Here is a 27,103-nt window from a genome sequence, read left to right as displayed (position 1 = left end):
TTTATGATGGGTTTTGTTACTTCAGCCAGGCTTTTTAAAGTTTTTTTCTACTACCTTTGGAACCTGGTAATGGATATCAGGTGAAAACATATCAACATCTTGTGAGATGGTCCCGTATAATTTGGAACATTTATGACTTCAAGAGCTTGTCCCAAGTATAACCTAATAGTTTTGAGGTGCAAAAACTGGCCTTGAATCTTTTTTGAAAACTGATAAATGAAGTTTTTACTTTAAAACAGTTTTTGTGGCTCTTTAGTACTTAATACGTGTTAACTTTGCTTATATTTACCTACTAAACTCTGAACTAAGCAAAAATGATCCACTTTTTTAAACACACATTTGCATTCAAGAATTCAAAATACTTTAACCTAAAGATTCACTAATCTACCCATCTCTGACTTCAAAAGAATACTCCTAAAAGAGCTATAGTGGTGGGACAGAATATTGGTAACAGTGAAAATTTTATTAATGGATAAAGTTATATTTATGTTGAATACATTTCTTTTCTTTCTCCTTTCTTAAGGAATTGAACGACCTGGCACGGGACCCCCCAGCACAGTGTTCAGCAGGTCCTGTTGGAGATGATAGTAAGTATTTAAAAGGAATGATGGAGTAAAACAGCGTAATAGTCTACCTCTGGGGAACTCTGGGACTAATGAATATACACCTCTTAAGGTTATTTTGTGTGAAGGGGTAATTATGCTATAGAGAAAAGGCAATGTTTACCCTTACTTGTCCATGAAAGATGAAGTTCTATGTGTGTCCCATCATCTTTTGTGTTCATTACATTTTGAACCTCTTCTGCCAGACATTGTCTGTGTAGTTGTTTTGGCCACTTCCTACCTATCGTTCCTCCCTTCTGGGTGTTTTCCTGAGGCAAAATATTCAAGCTTTCACCTACAACCAGCTATTGTTTTTTAAGTAAGATAATACTAAGGATGATGGGGGGTATGTGTGTGTATGTGTGTCTGTCTTTCTACTGGCTCACACTTGTGAATACAGGTACAGTTTGTTTATTTTTAATGTCCAGTTTATCTGCTTAATCCTGTCTAAAATAATTATTAGATCTTATCACACGTGTTGGATAATAATTTTCCATTTGTTCCATTTGTCTCAACACAGCTTTTCCCCTTTATACCGTCTTCTAGCCTTTTTTAAAGGAAGGATATTTGAATAAGATTGTGCTTTATGACACAAAACTAATTCACAAAAAGATGTAACATTTAGCAAAGAGGGAAGAAAATGAGCATACTTGGAAACATTTGTGTAAGAGAAGTATATAAATTAAGACAAAAAAAAATATGAGTTTATATTAGTTTGTGTTTAAAATTATTTTTTCCTGATTTTTGTTAATGTTTTTGGTGTGGTAAATCCTTAAAAATCAAAGCAAGGGGGCCAGCCCCGTGGCCGAGTGGTTCAGTTTGTGCACTCTGCTTCGGTGGCCCAGGGTTTCGCCAGTTCAGATCCTGGGCGTGGACATGGCACCGCTCATCAAGCCATGCTGAGGTGTTGTTCCACATAGCACAGAGAGAGGCACTCACAACTAAAATATACAACTATGTTCTGGGGGGCTTTGGGGAGAAGAAGAAGGAAGAAATAAAAACAAAAAGAAGATTGGCAACAAATGTTAGCTTAGGTGCCAATCTTTTAAAAAACAAAAAAAAGGCAAGTAAGGCGCTTTTTGCAAGGATTGATTTACAGATAAAACAACTTATAAATTATAAGATTAAGTACATGTGATGAAAAATCCCATTTACATTTTTATATTCAGACCTGTCCAGTATGAGTAACTATAATATTTGATACCCCACATCATCTCTTTTAAGCCTTACAACAATTCTTGTATGTCAGTGGAGTACAAATTGTGAACTATTTTATTAGAGAAGAATCTAGTGAGAGGCTCGTGGAGGTTCCCAAGGTGGACTCATTCTCAAGTTTTCTGATTCTAGTTTTGTCATTTCATGGTATCTCATAGTTCACTTGCATCAGTGTGGTCTTTCACCTGAAAAAGTGGTTTTATTTAAGGTAAATTCCTCATAGTTGAAAGTGGCTGATCTTTAATTAAAAGTGTTTGAAGTCTAGGGATTAGATTTCATTTTTAAAGTTCTCTTTAGTGTGCTAAAGTAATTTTCATTGCTTTGTTTGTACCATAGTCAATACTCTCACATTCCTTTCTCAGATATAAAAGTTGTTACCCTGGAGAGTTAAATAAAACTCCCCCAAAGCATAAGCAATAAGAGAAAAAATAGATAAATTAGACTTCTCAAAATTTAAAATTTAGGTGTTACAAATGATACCTTCAAGAAAGTGAAAAGACACAGAACGGGAGAAAAATTTTGCAAGTCATACATCTGATAAGGACTATTTATCCTTATCCAAAATATATTTTAAAACTCTGTAACTCAACAATATGAAGATAAATAGCCCAATTTTAAAATGAGCAAAAGAGCTGAAAAGACATTTCTCCAAAAAGGATGTACAACTGGCCAATAAGTACATAGAAAGATTTTTAACATCATTAGTCATCAGTGAAGTACAAATCAAAACCATATGAGATACCACTTTACATCTACCAGGATAGGTAGAATCAAAAAGTCAAATAATAAGCGTTGGGCTGACCCAGTTGCGCAGCAGTTAAGTGCACACGTTCTGCTTCGGCGGCCCAGGGTTCACCGGTTTGGATCCCGGATGTGGACATGGCACTGCTTGGCACACCATGCTGTGGTAGGCATCCTACAAATAAAGTAGAGGAAGATGGGCACGGATGTTAGTTCAGGGCCAGCCTTCCTCAGCAAAAAAGGGAAGGATTGGCAGCAGTTAGCTCAGGGCTAATCTTCCTCCAAAAATAATAATAATAATAATAATAATAATTGTTGATGAAGACATGGAGAATTGGAACCTTCATACACTGGTGATAGGAATGTAAAATGGTGCATTTTGGAAAACAGTCTGGCAGTTCCTCAAAAAGTTAAACAGAGTTACGGTATGACCTAGTGAGTTTGCTCTTAGGTATATATCCAAGAGAAATGAAAATATGTGTTCAGACAAAAACTTAAGCATGAATGTGCATAGAAGCATTATTTATAATAGCCAAAAATTATAAAAAACACAAATGTCCACCAACTGATGAAGGGATAAATAAAATTGATGTATCCATACAATGGTATATTATTCAGCAATAAAAAGAAATGAAATACTGATACATATACTACAGTGTAGATGAACCTTAAAAACTTTATGCTGAGTGAGAGAAGCCAGACACAAAAGGCCACATATTGTATGATTCCATTTATATGAAATATCCAGAATAGGATATTTCATATAAATCCCTAGAAACAAAAAATAGATAATGGTTGCATAGGACTGGAGATTTGTGGGGAATGGGGAGTGACTGCTAATGGATATAGTATTTCTTTTGGGAATGATGAAAACGTTTTACAGCGAAATGTGGTAATGGTTGCATATCTCTGTATATACTAAACACCATTGAATTGTACACTTTCAATGGGTGAATTGTATGGTATGTGGATTATCTCCCAATAAAGCTGTTTAAAAAATAATAATTACCTCTCCCTTAACTCCTAGCCTTCCTGTTCAACTTTGATTATCTTGAATAACATACTACTGAACTATCAACAGTACCTACCTTCTAAAAGAGAATAGGGAAAATCTCCTCCTTAGAGACAGAACTTTCTTACACTTGGTCATCTAGATAGTGTTTGCTGATATTGTACGTAAAAAATTTGTGGGTGTTTGAGAACATTTGAGGATGAATTGCTGTCAGAAATTCTTGATCAAGTCTTCCTGATGAATCACATAAGGATAAAACAGTGTAATTAGATAGCTACATGCACTTTCATCATCTTAACTTTTGTTATAAGGAGAATTTAAATCTTGGGAAGAGAGAAACTCTTGGCCAAAGTGAAACTTTTTGAGCTCCTTTTTACTATCCTAGCTCTCAAGCCCCTCAGCACCATATGTTATTAATATTTAGTGTGAGAATAAAGAAATCTTGGGGCCAGCCTTGTGGCCAAATGGTTAAGTTCTCATGCTCCGCTTTGGTGGCCCAGGATTTTGCTGGTTCGGATCCTGGGCACAGACATGGCAACCGCTTATCAGGCCATGCTGAGGCAGCATCCCACATAGCAAAGCCAGAATGATCTACAACTATGTACTGGGGGGTTTGGGGGAGAAGAAGAAAAAAAAAAGAAATATTTATTTTATATTTAAATAATATACATTTAATAGTAAAATGCTTTATTTTTAAATATCCAGATTTTAATGTACCATTAAAGTTTTCCCACTTTTCTGCAAAGCTCTGGTAAGCAGAAAGAAGTGTACTTCAGTACAAAAAGGAAAAGTAAGCTGAAGACTTACTGTTCATATAATCTTTGTTTTCTTTTGTTTTGAACATTTGGTGAAGGTGACTCTCTAGAGATCTGTACCTGAATTCAAATATAGGCCTCTTGAGATTCAGTCTCAAACTATAACAAATAGTCTCACTCTCCCTTTTAGCCTCAAGCTTTCATCCTTGAGGATACTAAAGAGTAATCCTTGAGCTGTGAACTTCACACTTAAACTCTTGTAAAAGAGGTTGTAGCTTTCAGTTTGTGTAATTTGGTGTGACAGCATCAAACCAAGGTGATAGTGGAATTTGTTTGTTTGTTTTTGGACCATCAAAACTTTAGTACTATGAACTTTTGTTTTGAAGAGCTCCTAAGATTGATCCTTAAATGAAAAGTATTTTAAATAGATATTCTTATGAAATACTGCAGTATTTTATGCTTATGCCCAATATTTCACCCAGTAACTCTTTCTAGAGTTCTTTCTACTTGCAACCTGTAGTGATTCTTGAACTACTATTAACGAAACCATTGTAATTTGAGGCAGGTTAGACATTCTCTCATTATCTTCTTCCCTCCTTTTGTATAATCCCACTTAGGAGAGCTAGGAGTCCAGGAGAGTTCCAGAGGGAGACCTAAGTCAGTGATTCCAATAGGTATTGTTATATTTAACCTGTGTGGCAGAATACTCAATTAAGCTTTAAATGGTAGGTTTTCACATGCTTTCGTTAATTAAAATTCACCTTAATATGTTTTTAGTTTGTCTTTCTCTGCCTGTTGTTAGTATTGTAGATTCTAGATCATTTTAACAAGGCGTAAATCTCATTGATCTCAGTTGCTAAATTAGCAATTTTATTCTTCCTTTTCCCTCTTACTCTTATTTTAAAGACTTAGTCCTATGTGTGTGTTTTCGCTCGTTTATCTGATGACAGTATTTGACCCTTTATTTATAAAGGTGAAGATAAATAATCAATAAATGAGTGTTAATGGGTTTTTATTTAGAACTTTGCATGCCAGTGTGGTTTACATACGTTTAGTTCTGTTGGAGAAATATTAAACAGATATGATTTACTAACTAAATAGATATGAATTACATATGAAATAGCCTGTTGTTTTTGCTTCTAAGAGTTCTCAATAACATAAGAATCTTAGTTAAACATACTAGAATGTCTTCAACTTTCTGGAGTGCTGGATATGAAAGAGATTGCAATATTACTTGAAAATATTGATCTTTCCACATCTTCTATTAGGAAGGGTATCCCTTCTATAATCGTAAATGTTCTAGTTGCCAGGTTGTCAGGATTTCTGCTCTTAGCCTCGTGGGGGTTCTATGTAGTCTAATTTTTAGTGGATTGTAGTCATAGAGCATAAAACATACTTTGTTTTCTGTAGAGGAAGAATAGGAAATCACAAAAAAAGAAGTATTTTACCTTTAGCTAACAATTTGTTCTGATTTAAATTTTCTTAATAACTTCTTAAATCTGGTAGTATTTTTAGCAAGAAAAGGATTGATCTTGAAAAGACTCAGAATAAAAAATTAGGGCTTACATAGTTAATGGAAAATTTAACTTAATTTTTAATGTCTTGATACTTGTGTATTTTATTATGTAAGTGCTTTCTTCTTACTCTGTATCTGACTCTTGCAACCTTAGGCAAGAATGCAGGTATAGTTATATCCTCCCATTTACAGCCATAAATTTAAATAATTATAAAAGGACTAAGTAGAAGAACAAGACCTGTTTCAAAACAGGTTTCTTGACCTGTAGTTTGGTCATCCTTTTGTCTAATAGGATTTTCAGCCTTGTCCTTGGAGTTGTTTACTCCAGTTATCAATATGTTTTGTTTACTCAAAGTGTAAGTATATTTGTGATTAAAAACAGAGTGAGACTCTGTTGTTTCTTTAAACAGGATATTAGGGGTCTATTATAGGACCTTTGTTGAAGATACTAGGACCATCTTAGTAGCTCAAAGTGACTTTCTCCTTAGCTACTTAATCCATAAGAAATTGGTTGGCAGAAATTATGAAGAATTTTTCTCAGTGCTAGTTAATAGTAATCTAAGAAGGGGAGCCTCCTCAGCAATACCTATCCTTCATCTTTAATTCCTAATAAACAGGCTGCTATTTTTGGGTTCAGGCCTCAGTGAGGGGCAGACCAACCATAGTGACAGTTTGATATGCAGGAGATCAGAAGGAACTTTAGGATTTGGACTGACAACCCAGTGGATTTTCACATGGCATCTTAGTCTTCACGTTTCCTCCTTGTGATGAGTTAGCTGGTTTGGGTTTGTTCACATATAATCCTGGTGACAACTTCACTTAGTTTGCGCAGATCTTAGTATGAATGTTAAGTGCTAAGTAGCTTGCTTATAAGTGAAAACTCTTGCTTTTCGATCTCTGTATTATACTTATGTCATGGCACCACCTTTGAAATGGAACAAGAACCATTTTTTCCAGTTTGAAGAGGAGATTTCCTTATTAAACAAGTTTATAACTTACTGAGATTTTCCTTAGAGTTTGTAATCAAGCTTAGGGCTTTTAGCTGATGTTTTCTTTATTTGTTGAGACACCAGTAATTCTACACATGAGAGCTCTTAGAAACTTTCTTATTATAAAAACCATCCTTTCCTGATTTGAGTATTGTTTACTTTGACTTTATAGTTCTGCTCTATACCAGTATTATAAAAGGGAGTATATTATTTATAATTGTGTTGGGGAGATGATATAGCATATCAAAGAGTTGAGTCTTTTAGTTCTTTTTTACCCTTTGAAGTAAGGAAATGACTGTTTAAAAGTGGACCTCTGGGCTTTGTCAAGAATTTTCTCTCTCTGACATGAGTTTTCATGTTTTAGCCCAAATACTTTTTCATTGAGCACCTTATCAGTGTTCTTGACCATGCTAGTCATTTTTTTTTCTCTCTTCAGACTCAAACTTGATTTATATTCCTCATCTTTCTCAGGACTCATCATATTGCTTATAGATGAACTGGGATTAGATGGGGAATGAGATGTTACTATGCTGCAGGTACAATGTAGATACTGCTTCATGGTGATTTTTTGTTGTTCTTTTTCAGTGTTCCATTGGCAAGCTACAATAATGGGGCCAGTAAGTATTCAGATTAATTTCAGAATAAACAGTTTGTGTAATTCACTCATTTTAATCCCATTTTTCTTGTTATCAACAGAATGACAGTCCCTATCAGGGTGGAGTATTTTTCTTGACAATTCATTTCCCAACAGATTACCCCTTCAAACCACCTAAGGTAATTGGGATGTGGCAGTTGTTTTTTGTGTACTTTATACAATACTAATAAACCAGTTTACGAAAAGTTTTCCTTTTTTCTGTAGGTTGCATTTACAACAAGAATTTATCATCCAAATATTAACAGTAATGGCAGCATTTGTCTTGATATTCTACGGTCACAGTGGTCTCCAGCACTAACTATTTCAAAAGGTAATGGAGTGGGTATTTGATACCAAGATAAAGCAAGTATGTTTTTTTGTCTTTTTAAGGTCATTTATTTTTTAAAAGATTACTCAGATTTTTTTTAAGAGAAAGTAGCAATCCCCCTTATTCTTGAATAGACCTTGAGACCACTGGAGAGAGTTGAATTTTCAAACATAGGTATTCCTTGGTTTCATGACTACTCTGTCCACTGTGCTATTCAAGCATAGGTTGGAAAATGGCAAGTTGGTGTGAATGTCTTTTTTAGAGCATAGTTAAAGTAGAAGACAATTAATGTCTCTTCCAACCTTAAGATCCATGAATAGAAAGGATAGATACTGCTCCAGAATAGGAAATAACAGCCGTTTTAGAGGAATGCTTGTACTATAAACATAGACATTAGGTTCATGAAAAACAAATTATAGGTGAATTCAGATTCAGATTCCTTAAGGCTTCACCAGCTCTTGTCTTTAGGTTTCTATCAGGAATAGATTCATCCTCTAAGATGATCAGATTAATATAAATTTTTATTTGAACATTTTAACAATCTTTGGATGTAGTCCTGTGTGTATGTTTGTGTGTTCGAAAATGTGTAGAGAAAGTTAGTTACTAATTTAGTGATGAAAGATCCAGTAGTTCTTCTAAATAAGATCTAATTACATGGGTAGGTTGGGGATTTTTTTATGTCAATGAACTGAGTGGTTAGTTAACAAAGATTATCTTATGTCTTGATTAGAAATTGTCCAGCCCCTCAACGTCGTACTCAAATGAAATCACAAGTGGATTAAAATTTGGCAAAATGCAACTACAGGAAATAGGCTGCAAATATGATGAGCTAATATGTTTAAAATATGAGGAATATCTATAAATCAGTAAGAGAAGAAAACATAGCTCCCAATAGATAAATAGACAGAAAAGAATAAAATAATCAAAGAAGCAGAAATTAAAATAAGTTCCCATTTTTCAGCTTTTTAATTAACAAAGATCTTTTAAAAAGAAAACTTGAGCCAGCTCTGGTGGTCTTGTGCTCTCACAGCTGTCACCTGGGTTTGTTTCCCAGTCATGGAACCACACCACCCATCTGTCAGTTGTCATGCTGTGGCAGTGGCTCACATAGAGAACTAAACTAACAACTAGGATACACAACTATGCACTGAACCTTTAAAAAAAAACATTGACAAAAAAGAAGAAAACTAAATACTAACGAGGGAGGTACATTGAAATGAGTGCTTATATACTACAAATAGAAGTATAGATGTGTATAGCCTCGTCTGCCAGTGTGTATTAAGAGATAAGAAACTTAAATCATTAATGCCCTTTGACCCAGTAATTCTAATTTCATTCATTTGTGCTACAAAAAACAACTCCAAATGCTAAAAAAAGCTTTGTGTGCGAGTACATTTGTGACAGTGTTATTTATTTCTGGAAATTAGAAATTACTTAGAGGCCCAACAGTAGAGGAAGAAATAAATCAGTTCTAGCAAATGCATTAAAAGAGTGTTTATCCTTACAAATATTGTGAAAAATGGGAAAATACTGTGTTTGAAAAAACAGAAAAGAGATCAAATTTGTATACACTGTAGCTTGAGTTATATAGAAAAGTATGTTAAATAGCTAGAAAGAAATAGATTGGGTATTTGGGTGGTAAAATTTGGTGTATGAAAATATTTCTCTTTTCTATCTTCTTATATTTTATCATTTCTTTAATATGTACATTTAGACAGGAGGCAACATAGTTTCATGATAAAAAATGTAGATTCTGGATCCAACTACCTATATTCAAATCTCAGCTCCACCTCTTATTGAATGAGACTTGAGACAAATTAGCTTCTATATGCCTCTGTTTTTTTCATCTGTAGAATAGGGATGATAATAACTATTTCATTGTTATGAAGATTAAAAAAGCAAAAATGCACAATTAACTGGTTCCTTGTAAGCACTCAAATAACTGGGATAAAGGCACTATTGTACAAAGTGTTGGATATTTGTCATGTTATAACTTTGATGTCATATCTATAAATAAGACTTATATACTCTGACAAAGTAATTTTTTAAAGGAAACAAAAAACTCTGGGGCATTAAATTAAAATTTCTGGGGTCCTAGGCATCAATAAAAACAAAAAACCAGAGGACCACGTTTTTAAAAATCATGACTGAAAAAAAAAAAATCATGACTGAAACGGTTTTCCAGATAAGTGGCCCCTTTTCTTTTTGTAGGCCCCGTTGAAATTCAAGGGCTACTTGTGAAAGTCTTCATATACCTGTCCTTCTTGTGAATTCCTGCCTGGCCTGGTTGCTTTTCCTTCACCAAGTAGCAGTAGAGATATAAATCTAGCAATGGGACCAAGAGAGGTGCAAGAGTGTGTGTGTGCGGGGGCGGGGTGGGGGGGCAGTAGGGAGGCCTAAATAGCTGAAATTGTTACCTGGCTTTTTTTTTTTCCTTCCCCTTCTATGCCTAGTGTTGATTTTTCAGTTAGTTTTAAATCATAAGGGCTGTTAGTTTATTTGACTTATGATCTATCTGGATAGCCCTTTTAAAATAGTTGCAGTGCCATTTTGTTGAATTTGATTATATCAGTGTACTTAGGTTTAATGTTTTAATGACTCCCTTTTGTAAATTGAATGTGTTTAGGCAAGCAGTTCTGTGAAAGGCCTAAATGCTTTGTGTGGTATTAATTAGCTCTTTAACATAGCCTGTTTTCGAGGGCAATAATTTTTACCCGAAATTCTTTCCACTTTGAGTATGTATGTTTGGGACCTTAAATATACAGAAAACTTAAAGGAAGCAGATGTGTGTGCCATAAAGCCACTTGATTATCTGTTTTTAGAATTGTGAGTATATACTAGTGAAGAATGTATATATAGGTGAAAACTTAGTCACTTCACAGAAGAGGCTATGCAGGTTGTGGAACTGGGAGTTATTCTCTCTACAGAGAAAGAAGGTGTAGTACGTTATAAGCCAAAATAAATTTTCTACGAATTGAAGGAACTAATAAGTAGTATACTAAGAATCCTTTCCCAGATCCAGATAACCACCACCCCACCTTCCTTTCCTGGAAAGAAAGTCAGAGAAGTTATTTCTTTAAAATTTATCTTTTTTAAAAAGTGGCCTTATTGGAATAATTGGGAAGAATAAAGAAGTTGGTAATTAATACTAATTTGGTAGTATGTCTAAATTAATACTAATTTGGTAGTATGTCTAATTTTAGCTGAAGAATCAGTTGTACTCTTGCCAATTTGACAGACCAGACAAGTTTCTTCTTACTATAGTCAATAATTTCATGAACATTCAAGAATCTATAACTCCCTGCTGTCATTTCCAGGAAATACATGAAATCTTTCCTAATTGCTGTTAGAATGTTCTGTGCTTGGAGAGGGCATCAGGTGATATACCTGACAATGGGAAGAGAAGATGTTTTGGGAATGCCATCTGCCAGAATTGTGGGCAACAGGAATGAAGAGTCAGAAAACATCTTTGCTGATATTTTTTATTTTCCATGTACTCTTAAGGCAAGCAAATAGCTTTTCTGTTAACAAACTGGATGATAAAGGGCATGTAAACTTTTTCTTCACCTCTCAAAAGCCCTTGATCTCTAGAATAGATTTGATAGGAAAATGAATAAATCCTTTTCCTGCTGAATTTGATGTTTGGGGAGTAAAGTGGGCTCAGAACATTGTCTCTTGCTACAGAACACTGGAAATCAGAGTTCTGTTAGCATCAGAATAAAAGGATTGGAATTTATTTCATTATGTCACAGGCCACTGGATTTAATGTAATTAGTGGGCTTGGCACCTCTTTGCATTCAATAAGGATTACATAAGTTAACAACAAATTTTGAACAGAGAAAATTATAATATTGAGATTTATCTGCTACATTCCAGGTCACTGAGGAAAATGGCATAGATGAATTGTAAATTGTCACTGAAAGGAATTTGAGACCTTAGTAGAAATATGTTGTATCCTCTGTAATAAGTGTGGCCAGCCCCACTTGGGTGTAAGTACTGGCCTTTATGTTCTTAGGCTAAATTGTTTTCAACTAAAAATGAAACAAATCCATTGCATCTAAATGTAGTACCTGCCATTGAAAAAGTAGTGATGGTTGGATTCCATGGTTGTTATTTCTGACAAAGAGCATTCAATAGTTTGGTTGTCTTTGGAATTTTGAAAGCCACTTATCCCTGAACATGGGCTTCTAAAAATTAAACTTTATGGGTTATAAAGGGTGTTATTGGTCTAGGATTTGGAAGACCTGGGTTCTAATTACTTACTAACTAAGGACATTGGGCCAGTCATTTTATCAGCCTGGACCAGCTTCCTTAGGGGGTCAAGCATAGAGAAATCTCCTTGGCATCTTCGTTGGTTACTATTACTATAAAGTTAGGTAGAGCTTACAAAGCTGCTAGGCATTACAATATAAATAGGTTCTTAGAATTTTCTCATGTGTTGGCATCTCATGTTTCATTCAGCCCTTTGCTTTTATCTTCTACTAATTTATATATTTTTTTCATTCTAGTACTCTTGTCCATCTGTTCTCTGTTGTGTGATCCCAATCCAGACGATCCTTTAGTGCCTGAGATTGCTCGGATCTACAAAACAGATAGAGAAAAGTAAGTATGGTCTCCAGACAGAAAAGTATCTGTGATGGGGTGGAGATGTTCATATCTCAAATTTTTCTTAACCAAGGACTGAGGGTGGGTCATATATTTAAAAGGAAGTCCTAGTATACTCACCTAGGGACAGGAAAAGGAGGAATATTTGCATCAAGTATCATTATAAGTAGATGATGCTGATCTTACCTCTAATTGTTTTATAAGATTCTTACTGTCTATAAAAATTTTTCTACAGTGTTCTACAGTGCTGGAAAAAAATTTTCCAGCAGCTTTATTGTTTCTGCTTGGTTTTTTACATATAAAGCATTTTTGCATTAAGAGCCCATTCGTTTTAGGTAGATATTTGCAAGTTAATGGGAAAGGAGAATTGATTTTCTACCATTTGGCATACTCTAAAAAAGAAAGTGAATAAATGCCACAAGACGTGAAAGCCCCAAATTTCCTTTAGAAATAAAACTTGGTGTAGAATTTTCATATTTCAGAATTGTACTATGAATTATTGAAGAGTGGTCAGGATATCAAAAGAGATAGTAACTAAAAATGTTCTAATCTATTTTTGTTTTGTGTATTACTCTGTAAGATTATAGGAGGAAATAGGTGGAAGAGAGTGGATAGTTTTCTAAAGTTAAAATATAAAGGATTAAAGAATTATTTGAATTCTCTTGGATTAGAGAGGCATATAGATAGGATATTTTTGTTTTGTTTTGTTTTGGTTTTTGGGTTTTTTTTTTGAGGAAGATTATCCCTGAGCTAACTACTGCCAATCCTTCTCTTTTTGCTGAGGAAGACTGGCCCTGAGCTAACATCCGTGCCCATCTTCCTCTACTTTATACATGGGGCGCCTACCACAGCATGGCTTTTGCCAGGCGGTGCTATGTCTGCACCTGGGATCCGAACTGGCGAACCCCGGGCCGCTGAAGTGGAACGTGCGCACTTAACCCCTGCGCCACTGGGCCGGCCCCAGGATAGGATATTTTTAAATGGAGCTACACTGGGAGTGGGAGATTGTAAAAGCAGTTGGTCTTAATTTGGTTTTGTCTGTGTTTAGGTCTGAATAGTATCTATAGTCATATATTTCTGGCTGCGTTTAGAATAAAATTAGATCATGCTTTTTTTCTATTTGTGAATTTATTCACGAATAGATCTTTTTGATTGGAGAACCGTTTTGTCCAGTGTCTAGAATTATGGGCATGAATGCCTACCAGAAGGCATTAGCCAAGTCATTATGGTGGTAATACTCATCAGAACTTTCCTGCATCCCCCCCTTTTTTGTGTGAGGAAGATGGGCCCTGAGCTGACGTGTGTTGCCAATCTTCCTCTTTTTGCTTGAGGAAAATTGTCACTGAGTTAACGTCTGTGCCAGTCTTCTTCTGTTTTGTGTGGGATGCCACCACAGCGTGGCCTGACGAGTGGTGCTAGGTCTGCGCCCAGGATCCGAACCCACGAACCCAAGGCCACTGAAGCAGAGCGCACGAACTTAACCACTAGGCCACCGGGCCAGCCTCTCCTGCATCCCTGTTTTAATTTCAAAGAATTGTAGAACCTTTTGCCCTGCTTATTTTACTACTAGAATGTTCTTCCGGAGCAGTAAACCCATTTATTTTAGCAACCAAATTGTTAAAATAAGTTCTGCCAGAACTACTTGTTTTATTGATACAATAAATTTTTTATTGAGGAGAGTATTATGTCACTTAATCACTATTAGCATATGATTTCAAGAACCATATAGTGTATAATTATATAGTTTCAAGAACTCAACATAAATGAATCAGGGGTTGAAGATTTTTGTTAGAAATAGGTTGATCAGGTATGGAGTTAGGATATGTCATCAAATGCTAAAATTTAATCAGAATCCTCTATTGTTAGCATTTACAGGACATTGTTTTGCATTTTACAGCTTTTCCCCACTATCCTTGAGTAAATGCACATTAGAAATTTGGGATAGAAAGATGGCTTTGCTTGAATGTACTATAAGTTATTCCCCTCAAATTACTAGATGGGATAATGAATGAAATCTGTTGTTTTCTAACTGACTCCTCACCTTTGTTAAGCCAAGCTTCTCTTTGTGTGTACAGGTACAACAGAATAGCTCGGGAATGGACTCAGAAGTATGCGATGTAATTAAAGAAATTATTGGATAACCTCTACAAATAAAGATAGGGGAACTCTGAAAGAGAAAGTCCTTTTGATTTCCATTTGACTGCTTTCTATGAGCCCACGCCTCATCTTCCCCTGTGCACATGTTTACCTGATACAGCAGTGCTGCGTGTTGTACATACTTGGAACAACAAACTAGAAATACTGTACTTCTGTACCAACATTGCCTCCTAGCAGAGAAGTGTGTGTGTGACAAGCCAATTCTCCAGGTGTAACCTAGGTGTGAGACTAAAAGCTTTCCTTATTGACTTAAATTTGGATAACGGCAAGGTGAGGGGGTGGTGGGTATGGTGTGTGCTTGGATGGGGAAGAAAAGCTCCACTGACATGTTGGAGATTGTTTTTAAGTGGAATCCTTTTAAACTCAACACAGTTACGAAAAGCAAGGTGAAGAACACGAAGCTGTTTCTGTATTCATTTTATTCTGAAGAACCTACATCTTAGGTGAAAGTTAAGACCAACCAGATTAAACTCTACCCACATCCTGTATTTTAAGGTCTAAGTTTTACTGGTCAACATTTAGATGGATTGGAGCTATTAGTACGTAAAGTGTGATGGGCTTTGTTCCCAACTCTTTTACATCTTCCTACCTTTCAACCTTCGTCCTTTCAGCCCCCCCTTCTCTCTTCCATATTCTTTGGTTTGTATGTGGTTTCTCAGTTAATACATAGCTAATAGCTCTTATTTTTCTTATGTTTTTAACTGCTTAGGTCTATCTGGATGTAAGGGTGAAAATTCATTTGATGGAAATACTTGTGTATATTTAAAGACCCAATTGCTCCTCTGGAGCTTGTACGTTCAAGAATGATTAATCTGTGTAATAAACTGATTACTACAGTCATTACATATAATTTTGTGTGAATAGGCTTTTTGATTTTAAGACCTTTGTCTAGCTGAGATAGTGGTGGATTTTCCCCCACCCCTGAAATGTCTTCATTTATACTGGTTGCATTTCAAAATCATGAAACAATTCCAGTTTACATAGTAAAAAGGATATCTTGAAAGTAATTTTACTGAGCAAGATAAGGGCATAAGCTTAAAAGCATTTCCATGAAACTTATATGTGCAGTATTCCAGGAATATGACTGTTAAACTAAATAAGAAATTTGCTTTATTAATGAAACTAAGCTGCATTTCACCAAAACCTTGTGACATTCCCTTGGTACATAGGACATAAAACAAAGGCATTGCTGTTTGGTAAGTTAAGCTTCTGTGATTGTGATTGTAAAAGGGCAACATTGACCAAACCTGGGAAACATGAGCACAATCTTGTATTGGAGAGTCTACATAATTATTTTGCACTAACGTTGCAGGATGTTCATCCAATTTTAAATTGTACTGTATGTGGCTTTTTGAAGTCTTCCCTTGACTCTAGTAAAATGTAGTTTGAAACTTGTAAACAACTGTGTTTGCCAGAAACATCCTTCATGTGAACTAGGCAAGTTACATTTTTTTCCCTCCTCCTAATCTAATTGTAAACCAGGCCAGCCTGAAGGCCATGGCTGATACTCTAGCCATCAGGTTCTTTCAAATGCATCTTTACACTCTTGCACAAAAATTGAGGAATAAATGTCCACTGCTTTTGGTTTTAAACTTGTTTAACTTGTCTTATCTCTAAGTGTCACTACTCTTCCATATAGGAACAAAAGTGTGATATAGCTGGAAACCCCTTAAAGTGCTGCATTTTAGCTGCTGGCTATTAATTAGCATTTCTAGCATCCTTGACCTTGCAAAGGTTTGACTGTTAACAGTTGTAGGGAGATGAGTTAGAATTGAGCTCTAACCTATATTACCCTGTATGCTCATTATCATGGGCAGGTGGGAATTCATCAATTTTTGACTTGTTAACTGTACTGTTGACTATGAGTCAGTTGCATAGATCCTGAAATCCCATTCTTTGTCATTTTAGAGAGCAGCCAGCTCATTACCACTTGCTAGGTAAATGGTAGATAATAATTGAGGTATTTTCACAAGAGTGCTCTTAATTATTTTTAGTCCTAAATAAAAGCCGTCATTCTGGTGTGCAAGTGACAAAAAGTTTAGATGGTCACAAACAACGTTAGAACCTCGAATACAGTTTCGTCTTCTTCATTTGAGTATGAAGCATATTTGATCCAGTCTGCGTACATATGTCTTGGCCAGAATGAAGCCTCAGTGAGGGAGGCCACCTCCACTCACAAAAAGTGTGTCACTCAGAATGTAGGTTCCAACCTGGGATCACACTGCGTCTTACAGGAGTGTCTGATGGCTTTATCAGATGTGAAGACAGCTTGTTTGCGGTAACCTTGATTATCTCAGTGAGGCAGTGGTTACAAGGGAATGTCAAGTGTATGGGTTCTCTTTGCTTTGCTTGGTCAAGTTATAGTTGGAGCAGTCTCTTTTGCTAAAACTACATGATTTCAGATACTTGCATGCACTGTTGCCAATGGTCAAAGGTAGCATTGTCCTGCTGGTTTCTACACCTCGGGTAGTACAAAGACTTGGAAAGAGGGCTGTTGGGGTAGGGAGCAGCAGGGAGGTCTGTGGAGAAAAGAAAACGGTGGTGGCATTCCCTTTCCACTTCCAGTTGCTACAGTATTCCACTTTTTGAGTCATTCCTCTTTGCCTCAACAAGTTATTTTGAGCCCAAGGTACGCTTTCAGGAGAAATGAATTATTTCTAAATTACACTTGGAATGCCTATGCACTGTCCCTTGTCTACAATTAAGGTGAGACTCTGGCCTTTGTCTCACTTTGCTGTACAATACCCCTTAGTACTCAGTGGCAAGGTTTTAATAGAAGAACTTTCTTCAGTTCCTGGGTCTTCTGAATTATGAACACAGCTTTCTTTCCTTCCTACTCAGGAATAAGCATCTTTATTACCCCTGCAAAATATTGTCACTAGTGTTAAGGACACATCTCCTTTTGATTCCCTTTGTGAAACACTCTAATTTCAAGTGATGGGTTATTTTGACAGGTGTGATGTTATATTAAGAGCAAGCAGCTTTTTAATATGAAAATAACTGTGAAGGTAGCAGACTATCAGCATTTACATTCATATACATCCAAGAAGAGAAAACAGACTTCCTTTGAGATACTCCTGGAACCTGTTCCCTATTTATTTCCTTCTGTTGTGCATACACTTAGATGAAAAGTCGCTCTGAGTTCTCTGTACCCCACACAAGCCTGCCTTAAAAGCTTTTTCCTAACCTTACTTAGCCCCAGCTAGTGTGAATGGTTGGTATTCAACCCCTCTGAATATTTCCAGGCCAGTTCCTGGGACGGGCTTAGAAATATGAAAACTGGCCACAGGATCACTTTGTCAGGGTTAATATTCATGAAACAAATACATTCCCCCATTGTTGCCATATTTTACCTTAGTCAGTATAAATAGGAAAGCTCAAAGGTTGGGAGTGACTAAAGCTTTTAAGCCCTTTGGCCTCAGTGGCTGAATGTGTAAGACAATCACCAGCCAGCTTTGCTGTTCCTCAGTGACTACTCCTGGGCTGGTTGAGGCAGAGGTAGGCATTCTTGTCACAAGTGATCACTTTTCATCTTTGAATTATTTGTGGAGCTACACACCTGAACAGAGGCAGAGTATAATCTGCCTCTTAGCAGATGTAGAACTATATGAATATCTTACCAGCAAAACAGCAGCTTAATAATTTTCAATTGAGGGGGGTTTTGTTTGTCCTGTGTAAGTTGTTATTGGTAGAATGGACTTTTCCAGGGCTGGGACTCCTGATTGCTCTACAGTGTGCTCTGAAAGCAAATGGTTGATCATGTCTGCAAGTCATGAGTGTCCAGGCCGGGCCTCTGGTTACTGATGTTCAGGGAGGAGCAGTGCCAGCCTAGGTGAATGTGCTGTGCTTTTCAGATAAGCATGAGGGTGACAGCTACCATTTTCCCAGGCACCTCTCTCCTTGCCATGAGCCACTTCTCCTATTTGAATTTCTTCCTAAGTACTTAAAAATCTTGACTCTTACAGGGTGTTCCCCTGCCCTAAATTGTAGGCCCCTGGAGAACATGAGTGAGTAGGGAGGGTTTAGTTTTGCTAACCTCAGGACCAAATTGCCAGCTTTCTCAGCTTTTGAAATTTTTCATGGGAAATGAGGGTAGCTTTGGATGCTCCAAAGCTCCTTAGGCCCTCCGACTTGGAAGTTTCTAGAAACAGCTCACAAATACAATCTGACATTTGGGCTTTGGAGCCAGCACCATCTCAAGGGTGAGAGAAATGGTCCATGCTCGAGGTAGTTGGCAAAAGCTAGTCTACTCCCTGACAGCAGGGGCGTCTGGAGCTTCTCCCAGCTAAGTAGGGCTAATAACTGGTCAGGTCCTTTTGGGCCATTTCCTCTACCTCCAGTCAGCATCACTGCCATCTTTGAAAGATGTAGCTGCTTGCAGGGTGTTGCACTGAGAGTTGAGGGGAACTGGCCTAGTTTCAGAAGGCACCCAGGAGTTCCAGTCACCTGCTGCAATGTGAAGGAAGGAACCAAGAAAACCAAGGCTTTCTCAGACCTGCCAGAGAAGTTGAGCTTTTTGGAAGGATGGCTCCAGGTCATCTCAGCCTGGCCCTCCTTTGGAGAGGACAAAGAGACAGCATAAGAGAAGGGGGTGAATAGGAGGTTCTGGTGCATTGTAAAAGGTTATATGAGGCAGGTACTGTTTCCATGAGGGTGGGTTCAACCTCTAAGCTGGATAGAAAAGACACTTCCTTTTGAAGTTTTACGTGTAAATTTTGAGGAGGGGGACAGAATTCTTTTGTGATTTCTTCTCTGACACACTGTGTTTCTGGGTTCATCCCTGCTTATCCTGCCCTCTGCAAACCTCTGACTTTAGGTAACAGTTGGATGGGTTTTAAGTTTCTATGCCCACAGATGGAGGAGGTGACTGAAGTGCATTTGCTTGGTTAGAGAGCAAGCTGGTGTCTGAATGGGTGCTAGTGCCTGAGTGGCCAGCAGAGGGCAGTGGTGACCCACAGCTGTAGCAGCCGTGAGGTGGGTGGTCAGTAAATCTGTCTGGACAGAATCTGAGAGGGGCTTTTGTTGAAGTGGGGAGGCCTGTTTGGGCTTAGCTTTGTTCACAATTTATGCAAGACTGGATAGGCCAGTGCTTAGCTCAGTCAGACTCCATCATAGCCTTAATCACAGTGAGGAAACAGGTTAGTATTCTAGCCCAAGGCCTGCTCTAAGTATCAAGCCACTAGCTCCCCCTTTCCCCTCCTGGTTGGTATAATAGCCAGATCCCTGTGTGTGAACAGGTTAATAGGGTCCAGGCCAGGACCTTTGATCACCTGGCTGCAGGTTGCATGGAGGCAAAGGCCTGTCTGTTGTTTCTTGTGAACAAGGGGATCTCATATTTCTGGCAGTTCTGCCTGGTGCCCACTGTTGCTTTACCCAGAGGGAGGTAGTCCTTGTGACCCAAGCCAACTTAGCCCAGTCTCATTTGCCTTCCCACATACTCTGGGCAACCAGGACCTGTCTTTTTCAATCTACCTTGTGTTTTGGGGCCCCAGGCTCCCCAGTCTTCCAGCCCACCAGCTGTGAGCCTCCAGGGCCACTACCCAGAAGCCAGCTGCCTCTTCTTGGGGAATTCTTTGAAATTCCAGGCTTGACCATCTGGGTATGCAAATATCTCCAGATTTGCTGAGCCCACCAAGTGGCTGCACCCCAGGCAGTGCTGTGAGATTTAACTGCTACTACCCCCAGATGGGCAAAGCTCCCTGGAAGCCAGGCTTTCACCTACTGAAAGACCCTAAGAGGCAGGGAAAAGAGATGAGTCCTGGGGGCTCCTTAGGTCCTGTTCTAGTTCCTAACTATATAAGGGATTTTCCATCCAAAGGATGAGTTGGGAGACTCCTGGGGGCCCTTTCTGGAGTGTGAAACTTTGGGCCTAAGAGAGTTCCTGGAATAAGGAGAGAAGCCTTGGGTCTAGTCTGGCTAGAGAGCTGGGGCTACCTGCATGGAAAGCTCCTGACTTCTTACCATAACAGACCCAGGCAATAGAGCTGGGACTTAGGCGGCCCAGAGAAGGACCAGCAGCTTGGCCCCCAGAATGCCTTGCTCTCCCCCAGGCCTCCCCCTGGGGCTGGTTATCTGGCTGCAACAGGAGGAATGTGTGCTCTTAGTGGGGAAGGGGGGGGTCAGGGTCAGGGCGGAAACCTGGGAATGTGGACTCCCTGCCTGCCCTTGTCCCTGCTGGAGGAAGAGAGCCATGGAGAATGTGGCTGACAGGCCCCAGGCGTGGGAGAGTGTAGGCCTGCCTCTGTGTGTATATGCAGGAGGGGGCTGCCCATGTGTGCAGGAACTTGTGAGAGTGTGAGAGAATTGTGAGCATGAACATTCCTTAGTGTTTATGCACATGAGTGTGAGCCTGAGCTGTGTAGCCTTTGAAGAACAGGAGTCAAATCTGGGTTTGAATGACAGGCCTGTGACTTTTCACTTGTATATTCTTGGGCAACTAATTTCTCTTTTGCTTGGTTTTCTCATCTAGAAAACGGGCACTGGGCCCCCAGCCTGGCCCATAGGCAGTGCTTGGTGGAAAATAGCCTTATCAAATTAAAGGGTTGTGGTTGTGGGTATTTATGGGTTCAGGGAGGTAGGCCTGGGCAGTAGGACATCTTTCCTAGATTCCTGTACAAGCCAGAGGTTTACCCCTCTTTGAGCAGGATCAGCTCCTTGGACACCTAGGGATGTGGGTCAGGCTTGCATACCCACTTGGCAAGGCCTGCAAGAGTGTGCCCACAAACAGAATGGGTGGACATGCCTGGCAAGCCTCGTGTCCCTGCCTAGGGTCTGTCTATCCCTTTGCTTCTCTTGGGGGATAAAAGGGGCGTCCAGCTACCCCTTCTAGTGAATAAAAGCCTGGAGGGGGGTGATAGGAAGACTTGTCTCCAGCCACCGGGGAGGAGGCATGCTGTGGAAGGAGGCCAGACCTCCCCCAGCTATTTCTCAGCCCTACCTATAGGATGAGGGTAAGGGATGAGCCACAAGTGATCATAGTACTGCCCACAGCCCAAATCCTTGCTTTCCCTATCCCCAGTCACAGGCCACCTAGTGGCCCTACAACTCTCTCCCTAGTTAGATTGCCTTTGTACGGGTGTGCGTGCTCGTGTTTGCATACATGGGGTTGGGAGTTGGAGTTTTGGATCAGTGGGCAGGACTTGAGATCTAGGCACAGAGAGGTTGGGGAATTACCCAAGGTCACACAACCAAGCAAAACTAGGGAATGTTGGAAGTCTTTCTGGGTAGAACCTTTAGGGGGAGCTCCCTGGCTGCAAGGAATTCCTGGAAGCCCCTGGGAGGGCCCAGGCCTTAACTGGAGGAAGTGAGGGCTACAGCCCAGCTGGCCCTACACTGGAACTACAGGAGTGGCCTATAAGGGTGTGTTAAAGGAATGACAGATCTTGGCCTTGCTCCCACGCACATGCACCTCTGGGAGTAGCGCAGGGGGATTGCTGAGATCAAGGGCCAGCCTTGTTTCCTGCTTTGGATTTGGAATAAGGAAGGCTTTAAGAGGGGTCTGGAACTGAAACCTCAAGTTTCTGTACAGAGAAATGGAGGATTGGAGAGAGGGACAGATTAGGGGTGGTCCTTAAGGAGCTTATTATGTAGGAGGTTCTGGGACCCTGTGTAACTCAGTGGATCACCATTAGGTGGGGGGTGTTATGTGTTCTCTGGCTTTGTGAGAGTGACAGCAAATAGCGCCAGGAGTTATATATATTAGTTGAGTTGCGCCTGGTGAGAGGTTGGAGGTCCCCACCAAAGTCCCAGAGTATGGGTGGCCAGTGTACTAGGGGGAAGTGATGTGTGGCCACTATGTGGATGAGTGGACCAGTGTGAGTTGTGTTGGTGACACTTAAGTTGTATTTCCCAGGTGTGTGTAATGGCAGAACTAGTTTTACTGCTGGGGTGAATCAGGTTCCTGGAGAGGAATGGACCTATCTGGAGAGATTGATGCGATTAAGTAGTTAGTCATTATATTGATATGACTTATTAGTATATAACCATTAATAATGATCCCAAGACCCTCTGTGTTTTGAGTGCTTACCATGTGCCTGGCCTTATGCTAAGCACCTCACCTGCAGTAGCTTGTTTAGTTCTGTCAGAACCCTATGAGTTAATGCTGGTTTACCTGTGCCACAAAGTTTGTTTATTGTGCCATGTTATATTCACATTGGGGTTGTGATACAGTTGCATCTTGTATCTTAGTTGCTGGGGTTCAACTTGTAGTGAGTGGCCCTGTTGTATATATGGGCTCTTGACCCCATTGTGTTACCAATATGTGGCACCATTGTGTTGCATCATGTGAGACCCCATTTGACAATGTTCTTTTGAGTCGGTGGTGATGATGTATAATTTGGCTGTGATTTTTTTGCTTTGTTGTGTGACTTTGTTGTGCAGCCAGAGTATGTAACTCCCTAACTGTTGTGTAGTTGAAACGAGCTGGTGGAATGGTGGAATGTATGATTCATTTTGTGTGCTAGTGATGTTGTGGGTGTCTAGTGTAGGGTTATTGTGGTGCTGTGAGGGCCTGTTGTGGTGGGGTGAACTGGTTGTATGATAGTGTGACCAACTGTGACCCTGTTGTGTATGTCCATGCAAACTGACCACATTGTGTTGTGACTTGTGTCAGAGATTAGTGTAGTGTGATGTAACTCCATGTGGTGAGTGTGCCTCCTTTGTCGTGGTGTTTCCCTGTACAGATTGTGTGTCCATGTGACCCCTCTGTCCCACTGCTCCCCTTTGCGGGTCTGTGTGGTGTTTGACCTCGCCTGCGGATGCCCCCACTCCGGCCAGCCGGCCCCACCACCCCTCCCCCGCACTGTCCGCCTGCACTGTGAGGCGATCGATCGCCATTGATTGTCCCTGACGAGCTGCTCCACTTTCCAGCCAATGTCAGGAGGGGGGATCTCTGCCGCCCTGGCGGTGTCATTTCCACACACTCCCTGGGCTGCTGCCAGCGCGGGCTCCGCCAAGAGCCGGCCTGGATCGCCCGGAGCGCGGACTGGACCGCCTAGACCGACCCAGGACGCCCCCGACGGCGCGGCCTGGCCCCAGCCTGCCCGGTCTGGGGCCCTGCACCCAGGCCCCCCTTCCCTGGCTGGGTGGATGTGGTCGCCACAGGAGTTTGAGCTGGGCCCAGGGAGGCGGGGGTAGCTGGTGCTCAGTCGGTGAGCCTGTGCGCCTTGGTGGGGGCACGGGCTGTTTCCGGAGGGCGGAGGCGCCTGCGGGCCAACTTTGCCGAGGCCCAAACAGATGCTAATGATTTTCCGGGAGGCGCCGGTTATCTCTGACCCCAGCCAGCCAGTGCGTGGTCCTGGGCTGGGCACAGACACCTCCCTACCCTCCCCCTTACCCCCGTGAGCCCCGTGGAATGACCATCTGGCTCTGAGTGGACAGGGAGAGTCACAGGCTGGCCAGGGCACTTCCAGAACTCTGGTTGCATGGTAATATTTGCTCCTTGTCCACCCGGGATGCTAGTGCATCCTCTTTTGAACCCCTTCCCAAAGTCCCCCACCAACACACACACACACACACACACACACACACACACACAAGCAAGGGAAACAGAGGCTCAGAGAAGCCCAGACCAAGGTCGTGGTCACAGTCACACTGACCCAGCCACTGCTTGGCTGAGTGGGTCACCCTCTCTTAGAGTCACCCTGTTGGGGACTCGCAGCCCCCCTGGTCCCGCATTGCCCAGGGGCCAGAGCCAGTTTCTAGGCTCCCCGGTGGAAGTGCTGACGTGGCTCTGGGCAGCTGTCTGGGGCCGGGAAGCAGGGCAGATGTCACAGAGCCCAGGGGAGGAGGCGGCTCCATGGGGAGGGCGGGCAGGGCCTCTTGCCTGGCGAAACATGTCTCCTCCCCCTAGGCCTGGCTCTGTCCGGCTGGGGCACAGCCACAGGCCTGGCTGACCCGCCTCCAAGTCTAGCTCCTGCTCCTCTGTGTGGCTGCTGACCAGTGCTACAACCTCTCTGGGCCTCTTCCTCCCCTGTCAGAGGAAAATAATAGCACCTGCTTTGGGTGGGTGTGAGCCTCAGATGAAAGGAGAGGTGTGCAAAGCTTCCAATCCAGCTCTGGGCATATAGTTCTTGCTCAATAAATGTCAGCTATTATTATTATTATTGCCTTTGCAAGTGGGAATTTGGTGTGTCCAAAGGCAAAACTGAGTCCTCAGGGTGCCAGCTGGCTTCAGAGGTCATTCCAGCCACCCTCCTGCCTTGCTGCCCCTGGCATTCTGCATTTCTCATGCCTGTCTAGCTTTGTTCCTTCTCACTAAAGTGTCAGCCCCCCTCAGCTCTGCCTGCTGCCAAGCTGCCCCCACCCCCTCTTATCGGTGTGGTTCCCTCCTATCTGGCCACCACATTGGGTCCCTTGAGCAGCACAGCCCCCGGGGAACAGCAATCGATGGGGCGGAACAGCCTCCCTGACAGATGGACCCACGGAGGCTGGGCTGCTTCAGCAGAGCTCCCTAGGAAACCAGAGAAGGGAGCTGAGCTACCCTGGCTGCCTCCTAAATAGAAATGGAAGGAGGCGAGGACATGAGGAGGAAGAAGGAGGCTGGAGCTTCCAACCAGCCCCAGGCTGAGCCAGCCCTGGGGTTGGGCCTGGAGGGGCAGGACAGCCCCTACACTTTCCCATAGGCCCGGAATCCTCTTGAGGGGAGGGCTCTGTAGAGCTTTCCTGGTAGGTGGGACATGTCTGAGTCCCCCTCTATGGGCAGGTGAAGAGTTTTGCTAGGCCCTCCATCCTGGGCACTTTTTCTAACAATCCCAAAGGCTGGTGGGTGCGTAGGTAGGCAGGCAGGTGGTTCACCACATTCCTCAGGCCACAAGGGGCCTTTGAAGCTCGAGTGGCAGAAGGACCTTCCTGCCTTTCAGAGTGAGAGATGATGAGCCTTGACATTTTGGGCCGTTTAATTCTTTGTCCTGTGCATTACAGGGTGTTTAGCAGCATCCTTAGTCTCCACCCATTAGATGCTAGTAGCAGCAGTTGTGACAACCAAAAATGTCTCCAGATATTGCCCAGTGTCCCCTGGGAGGCAAAGTCAGCCCTTGTTCAGAACCACTGGTCTAACCTCAGGACCAGCCCCCTGGGTTGGAAGGGGTGGCCAGGACCCCATGGAGATGCCAAAGATCCTCTCCAATAGTGGAGGGGGACATTTCCAAAATGGCCCTGTCTCCTGCTGTCTCAGGCCTAGGAGGGTGGGAGACACCACCCTGATGGCCCTGACTGCCAGGTTGGAGGGAACCATGCTTGCCTGAGATGGCAGAGCTGTTGGCGTCAATGCTCAGCTGCACCAGGCTTGTTGCCAACCCCTCACTGCTGAGACTACACAGCATGGGGGTTGGGGAGCGGGTGCGGTCATGGGGGGTGCTCAGGCTGCCTGGGCAGCCTTCTGTCCAGTCAGCTTGAGATGGGGGGAGCCAGCATGGATGATCAGCTTCCTCCCTTCCCTTGATGCTCTGGCAATGTCTCTGCTGCCTCCTTCTAGGCCAGTGTTGGGCTGGGGGTGGGGCTGACAGGCCTCGGAGCCAGTAGGGGCTACTGCCTGGAGAAGGAGAAGGATTGTAGACACAAGTCCAGCCGGCCCAGCCAGCTGACAGCTGGGCCACCTGAGTGCTGAGCTGACCCCTCCAGGAAAGGGAGGGAGGGAGGAAGGCACTGTGGGCTGGCTAAATGGTGCCTGAGTCCCCCAATTCACAAACCCTTGAGCCAGAGGATTGGGGAGGAGGCCCCCTCTGGAGTCATCTTCCTCTTCCTGCCCAGGCAGGCAGGCAGGCAGGCATTGAGGTGAAGGAAAGTTTTCTGGTACACAATCCCACTGCTGGGAAATCCCTACCTATATCTAACCTACTTCCTTTTCTCCTATAGCATCTGCCCTATCCTGGCCTGCATGCTCTGGCTCCAGCAGAGTCAAGGCCCAATATTTCAGGTTCTCTGGCCAGGGTGTGCCCTTAGTCCTGGGGGAAAAAAAACCCTCATCCATGGGGGAAATTTCAGTCAGAATACAGATCAGTGGGTCCCTGTGCGGGTTGAGGGATGAGGGCACCTAAGTGGGCAAGGCTGAGGGGATAGAGAGGGGCATTGGTGCCAGTTTACAGACCGAGCCCACAGAGAGCAGGGTTGCCCCAAGACACACTGAACTCAGCACCAGCCTAGAGGGTCCCAGGGTGGGGAGGAGGAAGTGGCTGGGAAGTGGGCAGCGGCTTTGTAACCAGAGATGGGCCAGGCAGGCTGAGGCGGCAGCTTCGGGCTAGGGTTTAAAATAGCGCCTCGGCCTGGCCAGGATCGGGTTCGGGTCACCCACAAGGCAGTGGCCACCACCATCCAGCTCAGGTTTCTTGCTCCATGATTAATGGAGGAGGGGGCTACCCAGGCATATGGGCCTGAGAAAAGGGGTCCAGGTACTGCCACTGAAGTCCTCTGCCCAGGCTCTGGCCTGTCTCCCTTTTCCTCCACACCCACCTCCAAGGGACAAATTGCCCCAGCCACATCCTGATGCCCTCTCTCCTCTTTAGTAAACATTTAACACCAACCAGGGACCAGGCCCTTGACAGAGCATGGAGA

At 41.9% G+C, this 27,103-nt stretch overlaps 1 protein-coding gene across 2 annotated transcripts in view; it reads left to right on the top strand.

The window, feature by feature from the left end:
- The window catches only part of UBE2D2 (ubiquitin conjugating enzyme E2 D2), a 47,780-nt gene extending 32,376 nt beyond the window's left edge, over window positions 1-15,404 (top strand). The window contains exons 1-7 of one of the 2 annotated variants that reach the window (XM_008515552.2): window positions 529-587; window positions 4,943-5,050; window positions 7,416-7,447; window positions 7,527-7,604; window positions 7,690-7,795; window positions 12,301-12,394; window positions 14,473-15,404. In XM_008515552.2, coding sequence (XP_008513774.1) covers window positions 7,439-7,447; window positions 7,527-7,604; window positions 7,690-7,795; window positions 12,301-12,394; window positions 14,473-14,518 — 333 coding nt within the window. In that variant the 5' untranslated portion in view covers window positions 529-587; window positions 4,943-5,050; window positions 7,416-7,438 and the 3' untranslated portion in view covers window positions 14,519-15,404. Of the gene's footprint in view, window positions 1-523; window positions 588-4,942; window positions 5,051-7,415; window positions 7,448-7,526; window positions 7,605-7,689; window positions 7,796-12,300; window positions 12,395-14,472 lie in introns of those variants that run through there. The other variant, XM_008515551.2, reaches the window with a different exon arrangement.
- Window positions 15,405-27,103: the final 11,699 nt, after the last annotated feature.

Source organism: Equus przewalskii, chromosome 13 (assembly GCF_037783145.1).
Source record: "Equus przewalskii isolate Varuska chromosome 13, EquPr2, whole genome shotgun sequence".
Lineage (NCBI taxonomy): Eukaryota > Metazoa > Chordata > Mammalia > Perissodactyla > Equidae > Equus > Equus przewalskii.
The sequence above is the reverse complement of the archived record's forward strand: the minus strand, read 5'-3'. Positions and strand labels throughout refer to the sequence as shown.